Source organism: Microcaecilia unicolor, chromosome 1, assembly GCF_901765095.1.
Source record: "Microcaecilia unicolor chromosome 1, aMicUni1.1, whole genome shotgun sequence".
In the NCBI taxonomy this organism is placed as follows: Eukaryota; Metazoa; Chordata; class Amphibia; order Gymnophiona; family Siphonopidae; genus Microcaecilia; species Microcaecilia unicolor.
The window spans coordinates 114,282,807-114,299,615 of record NC_044031.1 but is presented as its reverse complement, the minus strand read 5'-3'; the positions used below and the strand labels follow the sequence as shown (position 1 = coordinate 114,299,615).

At 42.3% G+C, this 16,809-nt stretch overlaps 1 protein-coding gene across 1 annotated transcript in view; it reads left to right on the top strand.

Moving 5' to 3' along the window:
- The window catches only part of PLXDC2 (plexin domain containing 2), an 830,569-nt gene that overhangs the window by 778,441 nt on the left and 35,319 nt on the right, over nucleotides 1-16,809 (top strand). The window contains exons 11-12 of the mRNA XM_030199473.1: nucleotides 1,428-1,581; nucleotides 13,337-13,375. Coding sequence (XP_030055333.1) covers nucleotides 1,428-1,581; nucleotides 13,337-13,375 — 193 coding nt within the window. The remainder of the gene's footprint in view (nucleotides 1-1,427; nucleotides 1,582-13,336; nucleotides 13,376-16,809) is intronic.

The following is a 16,809-nucleotide window of genomic DNA, read 5'->3' as shown; positions in this document are numbered from 1 at the left end:
TCCATAAATTCGTATCTTACAATTCTTGATGTAGAGAATGGAAAAGGTAACATATACAGTACTAGTCTAAAATGTTCTGGTCAAGTAATAACCATTCTCTGACAATACTAAGCTTTATATTTGAGATAGTGGGTTTTTTAAGCTCTTTAAGTAGTTCCCATACAATTCTTTTTTTGGATTCAGATCATGCCTTTTTTGTCAGAAAGAGTACAAAGTGAATTACATTCAGGTAAGAGAGGTTATTTTCCTGTCCCAGGAGAGCTTACAATCGAAGGGCCTCTTTTATCCCGGTGCGGTAATGCTGACAAAGCCCATTCACTTTGAATGGGTTGTGTCTTCATTGTCACATGGGAACCGCTAGAGAGGCTTGATAAAAGAGACTCTAAGTTTGCACCTGAGAGAATAGGGTTAAGTGACCTTCCCAAGATCACAAGGATTGGTGGTGAGATTTATTTATTTATTTATTTTATTTTGAAAATCTATACCCCCACTTAAACCTAAGTGGTTCACAATAAAAACATACCAATAAAAACTGACATGCCAGGACACCAACTGCTAAGAGTACCAGAGTATGCCTCCCTCAAAAAAAAGGCTTCCACAAAGAGCACATTTGATATCCTGGCTTTTCTCTTAGCACACTCCTCTAACCATTAGGCTACTCCGTCTGTCTAGTGAACGTTTGCAAAAAACCTTATGTGAATGTCTAATTTTTTCTTCTGTATGTTTTGTCATTTATGATGTCATACACAGTATGGACCAGTAAGATTCAGGGGCCCTTTTACTAAAGGGTTGCCTCGCTGCAACCTGGAACTACTGCCAGCCCGATATGCCTTAAGCGCATGCCATTTCTGGCTCTATGGAAAATAATTCCGTCATTTCTAGAGCGGCACTAACCCAGTGGTAATCAGGCAGCGGTGTGCGCTGCTGGGTTACTGCGGGAGCCCTTCCTGCCACCTCAATGGGTGGTGGTACTTGCTCCCCCCTGCATGGCCACACCGTAAGAATAATCTTATTGCCTAGCCATGTCTTTTTTAGTGGCTTTTTACCTGCTGTGGTAAAAAGGGGCACTGGTGCGTGGCAAAAACATCTCCCGCCGCTACCACAGGGCCCTCATTACCACAGCTTGGTAAAAGGACCCCTCAGTGTCTCTGAAGTAGCTCATCACTTCACAATATGGCTACTCTGAGTTTGCAAGAGAAATGAGAAAAATAACATTCTTTTTTTTTTTAAATTATTTTAATTGCTGCAAGGTGAGCATTATTTTGTACACTTTTGAAATATTACACAGTATACAGCAGGCATAGATTTCCTATTTTATAGTTGTGCTTACATTTTGGGTGTCCAGTTCATGTGTGCTCTGTGCATTTTATTAGTTCTATACAAACTATCATCACTGAAGACTGATTTGGGTGGATATTTCTCTACAGCTAAAAGAGCTGGCTTGTGAGAAGCCCACGGAGACAACTGAGACATTACCTCATGCTACAGTACCCTTACAAGCAACTACCACAAGATTCAGAGTTTTAACCACCACCAAAGGAGTTAAAACATCACAGCTTCCAACCAGCCTGCCAACAGAAGGTAGGTTACTAGCAACAGCTTTGGAGGCCTTTTTACCAAGCTGCAGTAAGCACTAACATGCACTTATTGCAGAAAAAACTCGCTTTCCTTGGGGTGCACCGAGGTACCCCGTGGTCATTTTTGTTTGTGCACATGCTATCCCCATGCTAAAATATAAAATGTATTTTTTAGTGCTGGGGGAGGGTCTGGGGTAGAGAATAGGTGTGTTCAGTGCTAATCAGTCAGCATAGCTACATTTCCACATGCTAACCGATTAGCACATGCTTAGCATGTGAGCCCTTACCACCTACATAATGGATAGCGGTAAGGGCTCGCGTGCTAATGGGAAAATTAGTGTGTGGTCATTAATAGTGAAAATAGAAACGTTGGTCATTTTGCGTCGGCAATAAAAATGTCCTTAGCATACGGGAATGACCCGGGTGAGAGCGCCCTAAGACCACTTTTTACCACAGTTTGGTGAAAGGGCCCTTGGATTTCTTGTGACATAAAAATGAGCCCATCCAAAATCCATGCTCCATATGTTATGAGTTAGACTTGGCACCATGAGGTAGATGCCAAAATGGGCTACGCTTAGTACCACTTCTGTAATGGTACCTAGGTGCACCTAAGCCTCTGCAGAATACTAGCGCAGAATCACATTAGCATGCTGAAATTTAGGCGCACCCAATTATGGCAAGTCAATGGCTGGTGTAAGTTGGTGTGTCTAAGTTCGCCATAGAGTGCACACAACTGATAATAATCTATAAGTTGTGTGTGTTGCTTGGTGCCATACCCATAGCCTACCCTTGCTCCACCCACATGTACACCCATCTTGCAGTTACACACTAACCCCCGAATTCAATTCAATTCTTGTATACCACTAATATTCCTTTTCCAGGGTTCAGTGCGGTTTATATTCTAGGTGAGACAAAAGCAGATGGTGTTAATGTAAGGTATGAGAAACATTAGAGATCATTGGTGTAATGCATGAGACTAAAAACATTAAAGGAAAGGATAATGGATGATACTAGGAAGAAGTCATGATGGATTATTATGAAGCAGTCTTTGGGAAGAGAAAGGTTTTTAGCCTCTTGCTGAAGTTGAGGTAGCTGTTCTCTGTTCTGATAGGAATAGGTCGAGAGTTCCATATTTTGATTCCAAGTATGGGGAATAGAGAGCTGAAAATCTTCTGATTTCGAATTGTCTTTTGAAATGGTGCTTGCATTAGTTGTTGTTTCAGTTTGTTAGACTGGACCATATACAGCGAAGCAGTCTTAGTCAGCAGTTCAGAGGTGAAGCCCTGTAAGAGTTGAAAAACTAAACAAGCAGTTTTGAACCTGAGTCTTTCTGCTATGGGAAGCCAGTGCAGTTTGTTTAGATGAGTTGAAACACTAGTATAGCTATTCAATCTATACATTAGTCTTGCAGCTGTATTCTGGTGATTTGCAATTTTTTCTGATATTGGCACTTAATACAAAGAAATAGAACATTACAGTAATCCAAGTGAGGTAGGACTAACATTTGGACTAGTAGTGCGAAGGCTTTTTGGTCGAAAAATGGTCTGATTAGATGTAGCTGTCTCATTTTGAATAGTGTTTTCTTCCATAGCTGATTAATATGGGAAGAGAAGGGGAGTGAAGAATCAGGCAAGACCCCTAATATTCTGGTTTCAGATTCGACTGTAAAGCATTGACTATTGGACAAAGATATTGATGATGGAACCTCAAGTCTCTGATTTCAGAACCACAGGACCTTGTTTTTTGGTGCATTCAGTTTCAGTTTATTGGTCAGGGACCAGGTGCTAACAACAGTCATACCATTCACTACAGACTGAGTTGGATCTTTGTTTGTTGCTGTTACTGGTAAGAAAATCAGGATGTCATATGCAAAGGATAATAGTAGTTCATTAGGTCCCAGGTGAATTGAGGCAAGAGATGACATACTACTACTACTACTACTACTACAAATCATTTCTATAGCGCTAGATCATTGAAAGGGGAGATCCCTGCAGGATCCCGCAGTTAGTAATCTAGTAGTTGGAAAGTTGGTTGTTTTGCATGACAGAATAGCTTTGATTTGAAAGGAATTCACTGAACCATTTGAGCACAGTCCCTGTTATTCCTATCTGATCCAGGTGTTCGAGTAGTATTTTGTAGCAAAGTCGTTAAAAATTGCACGTGCAAATTTAGGCACTTGCCCAATTCGTGTGTGCAATTTAATTGATTAATGAACTAATTAATGCCAATAATTGGCTAGTTAAGCAATTATTGGCACTAATTAGATTTAATTAAAATATATGCATGTAAATGTAGGCTTGGGATCCACACCTACATTTTATGCGCAAGTTCCAAAAGGGGACGCTGAAATGAGAGGATCATGGGCAGAACAGGGGCAGTCCTAAAATTGAAGTGGGTAAATATAGATTAATGGGGATAGGCACCTAACTTGAGCGTGAAGATTTGTACCATGTTCCAGCTAGTGCAAATGGCCGTGCCTACAGTTAGGCTCGATTCCCAGGCATAAGCGCTATTCTATAAACTGCACCTATCTTTAAGCGCAGTTTATAGATTAGTGCTTTTTTTCAGTGATGATTTTGTGGACATCATATATAGAATTGACCCCTAAACAACTTTAGCATATAGATTATACAATAGCGTCCAGCACTTATGCATTTAACTGTCAATTATTGGTGCCACTGACCAGCGTGAGTACTATAATACAGTAACATATGTATGCACATATCACTTAGCATTAGGCACCAAGTTAAAGAATGAGGGGGCCTCTTCCATGCTCAGCTGCTTGGTTTCTGTCTGAAATTTTTTTTTTTTTTTTGGAAGCTCAGTTTTATTAAGACTCCATAGGCAGTATATATAAACAAATAGAAATGCCATGATAACAAAGGAACGAATAGCAACATCGAGGGAAACTACAACAAGGTAAGAAAGAGAGGAGTTAACAACGACAATAACAGAAACAGCTAGATTCCATTTTTGTTATATGTTTTACCCCTACAAAAAATACAAAAAAGATACCCCCCCACCAACACACACACACAAAAGAAGAAATCAGCTTTCACGTATTAAGTAGTCTGCTGTGGGTAACATGTATAAGAGAAAAAGCTTCCCATATATGACAAAAGGCCTGATTGGGCACAGTATCTAACCCCCGCCCTGTTTACTAAGCCGCGCGGCAATGCCGACACATTGTGTGTCAACATTAGCACACGGCAGCCACTAGCGCAGCTTAACAAACAGGGAGGTCAATTAGGAAACAACATCAACATATGAGAATGAAATGTAAGCTGCATCTGCTTCATACCTATTGTTGGTATGTGTTGCCAAGGGTATCGATAATCCGTTTTCACTATGCACCTTAGTCTTGTAGGTGGGTGTGCCACAAGATTGTGGCTACTTTTATGTGATCTGCACGTAGGCATTCCCAGGTCCAGAGTTTAGGCAGAGTTACAATGTGTGCATACGTTTATAAAATGCATATTTATTAATTGATAAAAATGTATATATCACTCGATCCACCATTCACAATGGTTTACATCAAAATATGTAGAAAGCAATAATAACTTCATAACCAATAACACAAAATACAATCTTAAAACTCATGTAAGCATTTAGCATGCATGCACATATTTACACTTGCTTTGAAGCTGTCATAAATTTGTGTGCTACTGTGGATAATTGTAAGAGCCTGTTTTATATATCACACCCAAAACATCCGTACAGAAAATAACACGCCTAAATTTCGATAAAGTTTATAGAATACACCGATCAGCTGTCCACATGACTAAATTTAGTCGCGAGCATTATGCCAAGTAAAACTTGGAGTAAATTCCCATGACTAAATTAGGAGTGGACTGGGTGTATTCTATAATGCGCATAGATTTTAGAAATGTCCATGACCCACCCATGGCCATGCCCCCTTTTCAGTTATGCACATTAGAATTTACACAATCACTTTACAGAATACACGTAGACAGTTGTGTGTGTAAATTCTAATTAATGCCAATTAGTGTCAATAATTGCTTGTTACGTGGCAATTATCGGCGCTGATTGGCTTGTTAACTAATTGCATTGTGCACATAAATCCAGAACATGACTAGATTTGCACGTGCTATATAGAATCCGGGGGGAAATACTTAAAAAAAAATTTAAGTGGCCTGTTATGAAATTGCCCCTAAATATATCTGGCTTTCCAGATAAAGAATCATTATGGAATTTTGTTGGCAGATAGGCATACAAGGACAGAAAATTGTTTTCCTGACAGCTCCTACCTAGTTGATTGGCTTGATTCACAGCTAGTCATACAAATATTTTTAGAGATTTTTTTTGTGACTGATTTACTGTTAGTAATCCTGTAGGACTTAAAATATAATTAAAATATAGAGAAAATAAGTCAGAAGGCCAGAGTGCCATTCAGTCTGACTCTTCTGCATGGCATTTCTACTACTCAGGAAACACAAATCTGTGAAGTCCATTTAACACAGAACATAGAGATCAGAATTGAGAAATCCAGGTCAGAAAGTGCTCAGTCCCAGTGTTGTTTTAGAACAGGATCTGTTGATGCAGAGCCTTTTCTAAAATACCTGAAGGACATGTATTTGTATTTGCCAGATGGTGCAACAGGAGCTGCCATTTTATAAAGCAACAAGTACAGGTGGGAAGTAAGAATGGACTGTTGTTTGCAGCAACATGGGAAATTTCAACAGCATATCCCATGTCACTGCATGTTGTTAATGAATTAAAATGAGCAAAAAACCCCACAACTTTGTGGTTTTTTTCATCTGCTGATAATAGTGCACATTTTCAAAAAAGTGTATACTGGTTGCAATGAGGGCACTTTCTATATTGCTAACCACCTAGACTTGCACGGCAAATGAGGCAGTATAGCAATTTTTCTAATCAATATCTTTTTATTGACAATTAACACATCAAATAGAATAATCAACCAAATGTACAGAGCAATAACATCAGAGAAAAGAAACATATGACACCAGATAAAAACAATCAGTCGTCCTAGTGTTGCATATTTTCTCCCCTTCTCCCCCCCCCCCCAGTCTCATTTATACTCCCCTACTCCCCTACCTCTTCCCCAGCTCCCAATCCCTTGCTCATTCCTTTACCATCACCAACCCATTCCTAAATTACAGTCCCATATTCCATGGGAACTATCAAAATTTAATAAACGATAATTAGGGTAGTGAGGGGACCGAGCGGTAGGTCAAATAGGATGGGTGTAAAACTAAGCCCTGTGATACCCTATCTGCTAACAACTAAGACTTCAATAAAGAAGTGTTGATCTTAACTCTAGATGAATGCTCTAACAAGAACAAAATAATCCAGTTCAAAACAATACCACCTCTTCTGAGGGCAGACAGTCTGGCTAACAGGAGGCAATGATTGACAAGATTAAAATCCTCAGGGACAAAGAAGCATAATTTGTGCCACCAATGTGCTTTTTTACCTCTCCCACAAGGAAAAGGAGGCAAAATTCCATATTATAATACTTCCAAAAGCAAACTGTCGAGGATGGAAAGATTTAGTTTTTACAAGGGATTTTTCTATTATCTTAGATATAAACAGGACATTGGATACTGTATAATAATTGGCAAAACTAGTTGGGTCAAGGTTAGGCTTCCAAAGCAGGGGGTGGGAGTCTAAAGATAGCATTCTTCCAGCATTTGAGGAAGTAGCCAGGGGTGTGCTGGTAACTTTTTAACAACTGGCTCTCTCTCTCTCTCTGCGTAGCCAGCCCTGCAATTTGGGGGGAGGAGCAGAAGTAGACTAGGGGGCAATGCATGCCTCTCTTCCCCCCCCCCCCCCCATGCAGGCACACTAGGCATACCTTTCCTGGCAGGGATGCTGAGCCCCACCAGCCAATAAATGGACTGCCACCACTCCAAGCTGCTTGTTTCTGGCTCTGAGCAGCAAGCTGGGACTTCTCGCCCTTGCACAAGAAGTCCCAGCTTGCTGCTCAGAGCTGGAAACAAGGAGCAGGGAGCAGCAGCAGTCTATTTACTTGGCTGACAGGGCTCAGCATCCCCACCAACAAAGTAGAAGAGAATTCAGGAGGGGGTCCAAGCCCACATTTTGGGAGCCAGTTGTTAATGTAGCCATGGGGAGGCCTACTTTAACAACCGGCTCCCAAAATTCTTAAAAACTTCACAATTGGCTCTCGCAAGCCCGTGAGATCCCACTTCAGCACACCACTGGAAGTAGTCTCTTTAAGACTTTGATTACCCAAAGAATGAATGGAGTCATGAATACCTAGTGCAAAGTTCTTCAAGGTTCCATAGAGAGGAAGAAGAATGCATGGTAACAAGTAATTTTCAGAGGAAGAGAGGAGAAATAAGACTGAAAGAAGTCCAGGAAGCGAGCAATGAGGGTATTGATATCCCTGTATCAGTGCCTGATAGTGTTCAGAGAGTCCTTGCCTATGGTGGGGCAATCTGTAAGCACAGGACCAAGTAGAAGATTTTGACAAGAAACAGGTGCTAGGCAAACAGCTACTGAAGGTAAATCTACTACTACTACTACTATTTAGCATTTCTATAGCGCTACAAGGCATACGCAGCGCTGCACAAACATAGAAGAAAGACAGTCCCTGCTCAAAGAGCTTACAATCTAATAGACAAAAAATAAATAAAGTAAGCAAATCAAATCAATTAATGTGAACGGGAAGGAAGAGAGGAGGGTAGGTGGAGGCGAGTGGTTACAACTGGTTACGAGTCAAAAGCAATGTTAAAGAGGTGGGCTTTCAGTCTAGATTTAAAGGTGGCCAAGGATGGGGCAAGACGTAGGGGCTCAGGAAGTTTATTCCAGGCGTAGGGTGCAGCGAGACAGAAGGCGCGAAGTCTGGAGTTGGCAGTAGTGGAGAAGGGAACAGATAAGAAGGATTTATCCATGGAGCGGAGTGCACGGGAAGGGGTGTAGGGAAGGACGAGTGTGGAGAGATACTGGGGAGCAGCAGAGTGAATACATTTATAGGTTAGTAGAAGAAGTTTGAACAGGATGCGAAAATGGATAGGGAGCCAGTGAAGGGTCTTGAGGAGAGGGGTAGTATGAGTAAAGCGACCCTGGTGGAAGACGAGACGAGCAGCAGAGTTTTGAACCGACTGGAGAGGGGAGAGGTGACTAAGTGGGAGGCCAGCAAGAAGCAGATTGCAGTAGTCTAAACAAGAGGTGACAAGGGTGTGGATGAGGGTTTTGGTAGAGTGCTCGGAAAGAAAGGGGCGGATTTTACGGATGTTGTAAAGAAAGAAACGACAGGTCTTGGCAATCTGCTGGATATGAGCAGAGAAGGAGAGAGAAGAGTCAAAGATGACCCCAAGGTTTCGAGCTGAGGAGACAGGGAGAATGAGAGAGCCATCAACAGAAATAGAAAACGGGGGGAGCGGGGAGGTGGGTTTGGGGGGGAAAATGAGAAGCTCGGTTTTGGTCATATTTAATTTCAGGTGGCGTTGAGACATCCAGGCAGCAATGTCAGACAAGCACGCTGAAACTTTGGTTGGATGCAAGGTGAGATATCAGGGGTAGAAAGGTAGATTTGGGAGTCATCAGCATAGAGATGGTAGGAAAAGCCATGGGATGAGATTAATGAACCAAGGGAAGAAGTGTAGATAGAAAAGAGGAGGGGACCAAGAACAGAACCCTGAGGTTCACATTTTTGGTATGAAAAAGATAGCAAGAATATTAGGATCAGGACAAGATTGGGTCTGACTGGAAGAGGAAGACAGTACTGTCATAAGATTAAACAATTTCTTTTGAGCTTGTCACGTGGTAATTGATCCAGAATTGTAAGTTTGTTTAGCATGTTTAACACTGCTGAGATAATCTTTTTGTTGTTCTTTAAACACAGAGAGGTCCTGGTCTTTCTCTAGATTCTTTCAGCCTTATGAGCCTGCCTTTTGAACAGCCTTAGACCTTGAGGGGTGGGTATGCCTATCATTAAAGCTGAAGTTCGTAAGAGGTGATATGATGTTAGAAGCTGTTTGAAGGGCTTCCGCCCAAGAGAATGTAAAAACATCACCAGAGGGAAGCTGATCAAGGGAGAAAGTAGGAAGAGTAAAAAGAAAAGCTTGACAAGCACTAGCAAGCTTAGCAGTATCCAGTGACTTCATATCTTTGGAGTAGTCGGGTGTTGGAGAAAATTGATAGAGAAAGTGAAACTTTAATGGTGATAAGAAAATGATCCACCCAACATAAAGGCAGAGTGGGGATCGTGGTGATTGAATCAGATCCAAAATGGAGAGAGGAAATAGATCCAGAGGGAGCAGCTTGATGTGTAGGAGAATAAATCCATTCAGAAAGGTCTATGGTCTCTTTTACAAAAATAAATTCCTTTTGTTGCAAATTTCCTAGGATACAGAGCTTTGAATAAGATGCTGAAAAATGCCATTAGTAGCCTGGAATCTGTCTCACTAATCTTTAGTAGTGAGGGTGACAGTAAAGGAAAAGAAAATAAAGACATTCCAGTAGATCTTGATATGAAGAGCCTGAGAATAGACAAGGTCAAAAGAGGACACATCAATGAGGGGTAGATATTGTTCAAATGTAGAACTGCTCTAGAGGCCAGAGATGGTTTAGCGAGCAAGGAGTAAAACGAGCCATGCGCAAAAGGGTTCTCTAAGCTCTTTTCCTTTCACAGTAGCACAAAAGGGTCTTCTGAGCTATTTTCTTGTCATGGTAGCAGCTAATGAAAACAGAATGCAAAGCCATTATAATAAGCTAATTACTATACAAATGTACATGCAAGGCAAGCCACAGCCATTTTCTGACCCGATGCACAGAAGCAGTCCCTAGCTTTACCATGGAAACGTTGTCAGAAGGTCTGGAACTGCCGGTCCTGACAGCTCCATACCTCCCATTAAATTTGAGTGAACTTCACATAACAAAATATCAGGGCAGAGGGACTGCTTTTAACTAGTACACAAAAATCCAAACTGAAAGGCTGTAAGGAGCTGGCGGGTCCCTGTGGTGGGAGGAAAGGATCCTACTTCAGCTGTCCATTGCCAGGCAGAGATGAGGGAGAGTCACAGGAGTTCTTGTGCTGCCACTGCCCTCTTCTGCCCCTGGCAAAGAAGCGGGGATGGCAGAGAAGAGAACCCCGGAACCTATGAGTGAGAACCCGGGGGTGGGGGGACTACTCTTCCTGAGGGTTGCAGGTGTTTCAACTGTCTCCTTCCTCCCTTTGCACTGAAGAGAGCGGCAGAATCAGCGGACCCCCCCCCCCCCCCCCCCGGCAGGAGAGTGCAGGTTCCTGGCTTGTTTTTGAAAGGAAAAAAAATCTACGCCAGCTCTCAGAAAAACAGCTTGTTTGCATGTATGAGAGTCGTCTATAGCATGCACAGAACATCTACGCTTAGCGATGGGCTGCTCTTTGCATGCTTAGCTGGCCAACTGACTTCCCTTGTATTGCATGCAAATAAGCTGAGTCGCAAAAGCAACGAGCAGCTCATTTGTATGCGATTCTCTTTGGGAATCCATCTGTATTTCCAAATTAGTAATTATTACTGATTTGAAAATACGAATGGATTCTTAACGGGGATCTTAGTGCATTCAAGTCATGATTGCTTCATGGCTTATGATTGGCAGACACAGTTGTTGACAGTTGCAAGCTAGTCATGTAGGAGCGCCTGCCACATCAACCTCAGATCTGCCAAAATATGCCCTTTCTCAAGGTTGTCTTGAGTCATCTAGGCTGCATAGTAACAGACTCACTGAACATACTATTCCTGACTCAGGGTCCCAGTCTTTGTTCTCAGGTGATGAAATGCAGTGTAAGTCTTTGACTACAGAATTCATATGAGGGTAGGCCTTTGATTCAGGCTTGGACAGGTTAAGCTCTGTGATACACATACCAAATTGTGACAGGAGTTAGCTATACCCCTCCAATATCAGTATGGGAATTAGGGAGTGGTATGATGAAATATCTGTTTTGTAATGTGGTTTCATAATTATGCTCATTTTAGGGATTAGTTGAATTTTGGGTTCAGTTTTGGCACTGAAACCAGCTTGAAATTGGTATTTGGCTTTAGCCAATAATGCTGGTGCATTGTTGGCTAAAACCAAAATTTTGTGATCTGTCCCCATAGCACCCCTCCTTCCCCCCCCCCCCCCCCCCCGAACAGGAGCAGGCTCCACTGTCAAAATGGCTGACGTGACCTCTATCGGTAGTCTTGCAAGACTGCTACTGGAGGTTGTGTCAGCCATTTTGACAACAGAGAATATGAGCAAGAGCGACTGGGGATCACTGCTGCACCAACTATACTACTACATCACTAGCAATTGTAAGGTTGGCCCAGGGGCCCTACAGGTGGGTGGGGGAGAGGTCCTGGAGGGTGACTTTTCTTGTTTGGTGGTAGTGGGCCAGGCTGATTCAGGGCAGTAATGGTTTGACTGAAATCAAGCAGCGAATTTCGGCCGCAGAATTGGTTTCGGCCACAACTGAAAATGCAGTTTTGGTCACCCTCTAGTTCATTTGTTATTGTCATTTAATATTAAACTTGGCAAATATTACTGCAACCCTACAAACATTTTCATAAGAAGATAAGGTTCTGCGTCAGCCCCAAGCTCAGTCATAGGGTTGCATAGTCATAGCCATCGATATACAAGTCTTGAGGTGCATGTACCAGACAGGTGATGTATTTAAGTCCAGTCTGGAGTAAAAGATGGCTTTAGCTACCAAGGGATTGAACCAAAGCATCATTTCTGAGCCCAAAACTTTAATACGGAGAGAATCTGGTGAATCTGACTTCAATATTGCACAATAGTAAGAAACAACAAAGAGCTGTCTGTCCAGGATTTAGGGCTCCAGTTCTGATTGCTCAGACACTAAATAGGAGAGCCCAAGGTTTCTGGAATAGTTCTTAGAAAGACGCTAATCTGTAATATGTTATAAGCCTAACGTTCATGCTGTTTGTTCCTGCTTATTCATTGTTGAGTACCACATTATGGGGCCATTTTACAAAGGCGCGGGAGGGCCTATGCATGTACAGTGTGTGCCAAATTGGCACTACCGCCTGGGTAGCACATGAGCCAGTGGTAATTCCAAATTTGGCGCATGTTGAACCCTGCGGTAGAAACTAATTTTCTATCGCGGGCCGCTTACCCAGTGGTAAACAGCAGTTGGTGGTCACTGCATGCTTAACACGTGGTTAGCACGTGAAACCTTACCTCTAGGTCAGTGGGTGGCGGTAAGGTCTCAGGTTGAAAATGGATGTGCGCTGGTTTCAATTTTAGCATAATTCCATTTTCCGACCCCTTAAAAAAAAGGCCCCTTTTCCTAGATGCAGTAAAAAAATGGCCCAGGGCACACCCAAAATATTCTCTCACACTACCGCAGGCCACTTTTTACCGCAGCTTAGTAAATGGACCCCTATATTAATTATAATTTTTTTAAAGTATGGATGATAAAACTTGATCTTATCTGATTCCATGTTTTGCAATTACAGTCCTGTTCAGTAATTATCCTGCATTAACCAAAGTATTAAATATCTAAATAGTAAAGGAACTCATATGTATTTAATTAAATAATAGAAAACTGTATTCTGTGTCAAATATTTTTTAATTCAAAAAAAGTGAGGCAGATTGTGAAAATAGCTAATGGTTGAATCACCAGATGCTTCATTGTCATAGGGCCTATTCAGTTCTGTTTTCCCACTGTTAAATCTGTGACCTGTTGCTATCTGGTAATCCAAACAGCGGTACTTCTCAGTGACTGAAGTGAATTATTCTTATTTTGTAACATTGCTTTTCTTTTCCAGATGACACAAAGATAGCTCTGCACCTTAAGGATAATGGAGGTAGGAAGATATTTTTTTTTCTCCTGCATTGAGGTATTTTATGAGAGAGATGAACTCCATCAATTTAAAAGAGGATACTTTCTACTAGGCACCAGGGGCGTAGCCAGACTTCGTCAGGAGGGGGGTCCAGAGCCTGAGGTGAGGGGGCACATTTTAGCCCCCCCCCTGCCATTGTCGACCCCCCCCCGCCACCGCCACCACCAACAACAACTTTGCCCCCCCCCCCCCGACGACGACCCTCTCGACCCCCCTCCCGCCGCCAACCCTCCCCCGCCATCGCCTACCTTTGCTGGCGGGGGACCCCAACCCCCACCAGCCGAGGTCCTCTTCTTCCAGTGCAAGGCTTCGTTCTGTTTCTGTGAGTCTGATGTCCTGCACCAGACTCACAGAAACAAAATGAAGCCTTGTGCCAGAAGAAGAGCACCTCGGCTGGTGGGGGTTGGGGTCCCCCGCCAGCAAAGGTAGGCGACGGCAGGGGCGGGGGAGGGTTGGCGGCAGGAGGGAGGGTCGAGAGGGTCATCGGCAGGGGGATCCAGGGCCAAATCTATGGGGGCCCAGGCCCCCGTGGCCCCACATAGCTACGCCACTGCTAGGCACCTTTAGAGACTTCAGTTTTTACCCTCTTTAGTAATAGAACACTTGGGCGCCTCTTTACAAAGCTGCGACAAAAAGTGGCCTTGGTGGGCCCTCATGTGGTGGGTCTTTCTTGCATTCTAAGGCTACTTTTTGCCATGGCCAGAAAATGGTCGATTTTCTATTTTCCAATTTAATGGCCATGTGCTAAAGCTGTCATTAGTGCACAGCCATTAACACTTATTTTGTAGGCGGTAAGGGTTCACTCACTAATCCTGCACTAATCACTAAGGGGCCCTTTTACTAAGACGGGTAGACACCTACGCGTGTGCAATGCATGTCAAATTAGAACTACTGCCTGGCTACCTCATGCCTTGGGTGGTAATTCTAATTTCTACGCGCGTCCAAAATGCGCGGCAGAAAATAATTTCTGTTTTGTACCGCGTGGCGCTAACCTGGTTGGTAATAAGTAGTGTACATGCGCTGATGATTACTGCCTGGTTAACGTGTGAGACTATACCGCTAAGTCAGTGGGTGGCCCTAAGGTCTCAGGCCCACAATGGACGCACGCTCATTTTCATTTTGTCACACGTCCATTTTCGGCCACAAAAAAGGCCTTTTTTGCAAGCACACTGAAAAATGGATCTGCACGCATCCAATACATGCGCCTTCTCCAGCACAGACCAAACAGAGAGGGTAAACAGCATACATAGAAAGTATACAAACAGAAAAAGCAAGACAAGGGGCTTCAAGATTGAGAGAACAGGAGTATTTTATTGATGAATGACCCGACACGGGCCGTGTTTCACCGTTGAAAAATGCCTGCCTCAGGGGTCAGAGTTTGATTATGAATTTTGTAAATGATGTATATATCCAATGCCTCCGAGATTTGATAGGAAAAATCTTTGTAACCAGCGTGCCGGTCAGAAAAGACAGCTGCGATGTAGGTAGAAAAACTCCTGTATTAGCCGTATCTTCTGCTCCACGGTATTCCATTTTAAGCTGCGATAAGCCCACATTGGTGCTTAAGGCAGCTTGGTAAAAGGGTCCATCGATACATGATGTGTTTAGGGGACCTAAAGCTGTGCTAAGGTTTTTAGCTTGTGGTAAAAATCAGCTGGCGGTAAACGCTGAGATGTCCATAGGAATATAATGGGCTGATTTTCTGTTTACTGAATTAGTGGCCATTTGCTAATGTTAATAAAAGGGCCCCTTAGTTAATACCTACTATTTTCTTTGTTAATGTGTTATATCAGTGTCCACTCCAAGATGCTGATGTTGTGATTGAGTAGATTATTTACCCAGTGAAATTCTTGCCTACATTTTTATCAGTTATGTAAACATTATGTGCTCTGTTGATCCATACAATGAATTTGTCATTCAGTACAACAGCTGATGCACATTATTTTTGTTTAAAATCTATGGGGTCCTTTTACTAAGCTGAGTAACACACACCTAATGCATTTTAAAAGGGCTTACCACAGGACATGCTTAGGCATCCTATGGTAAGTTTGACATTTGCGCGCAGAAAGTGTGCGCAAAGGAATTTTTACATTTGTTCTGTGGAGGGGGCATGCTGGGGGGGTGCAAAGAGTGGGCATGTCTGTGCTAATCAGTGCATCTGCATTACCTCATGCTGATTGGCATAGGATTAGTGCATGAGTCCTTAATACCTACAAAATGGGTGGCAGTAAGTTCTCATGTGCTAATTTTTGTTTTAATAAAAGTCACACAAATGAGGGGTCCTTTTACCAAGCTGTGATAAAAGGGGGCCTGCGCCAGCATCAGTGCCTGTTTTTGACACACTCTGAGGCCCCCTTTTACCTCAGCGGGTAAAAAGCTGTCTTTTTTTTGCTGGAAAAGAAATGGCCATGTGGTAAGTAAACCACTTCCCGTGCGACCATTTTAGGAGTGGGCACTTACCGCCACCCATTGAGGTGGTGGTAAGGGCACCCACGCTAATCCGGCGGTAACCGGGAAGTGATTACCTCCAGGTACGCACTGGCACTACAAAAATAGAAATAGTTTTGTAGTGCTGGAAATGGCGCATGCAGGGGATTATCAGTGGTAGATATTGGCATGCATTATGGGAATAATGCACATTTTTTGTCCAATAATATATATTAAATGACAAAAGCTTGCATTATTTGCCCTCAGCACAATTGTTTTTTCAAATTCTTTTTATTGGATTTTGAATAAGAAAATAACAGTAGTATTACAATAGAACATTTCAAAATGCCTTACGTCAGTGCCAGGGACCTGGGAAAGTAGGGAGTAGGGAGTTTATTTTTTTTTTACTAATTTAAGTTTTGATTAGCTAATGCAGTATTCCCTGTACTATTCACATACATATAGATTTGCTTCCTTTGAGCTATTTCTTTCTAGTTGAAATACCAAATAAAAGCAACATTAAAAAAGCAAGATGTCTCATTATATACAAAACAAATCCTAAGAATTTATTGTGACAAGTATGTTTTCAGTAAATCTTCAATTGAACATTCTGTTTTGTGATAGCCCTTAGATTCAGTATCCATGAAATCCCCAGTAAGTCTAGGCCTTTTACTTGATTTACAGTAACATGTCAGGTTTTAAAGCTGATAATATGGCTCCAAGCTGGGTAAATGCATGGCTTTACACGACTATATTGTATTCATCTGAAATCAAAAAGAAGTCATTTTAAGTGAAAATCTGAATCATATCTGATCAGTGAAAGCTTTGCACCCTGACAGTCAATGAGTTAGATTCCACAAGAATATTCCTTCAAAATTCACTTTTTGTATTACATAAGTATGGGAAAGACCAAAGGTCCATCAAGCCCAGCATCCTGTTTCCAACAGTGGCCAATCCAGGTCACAAATACC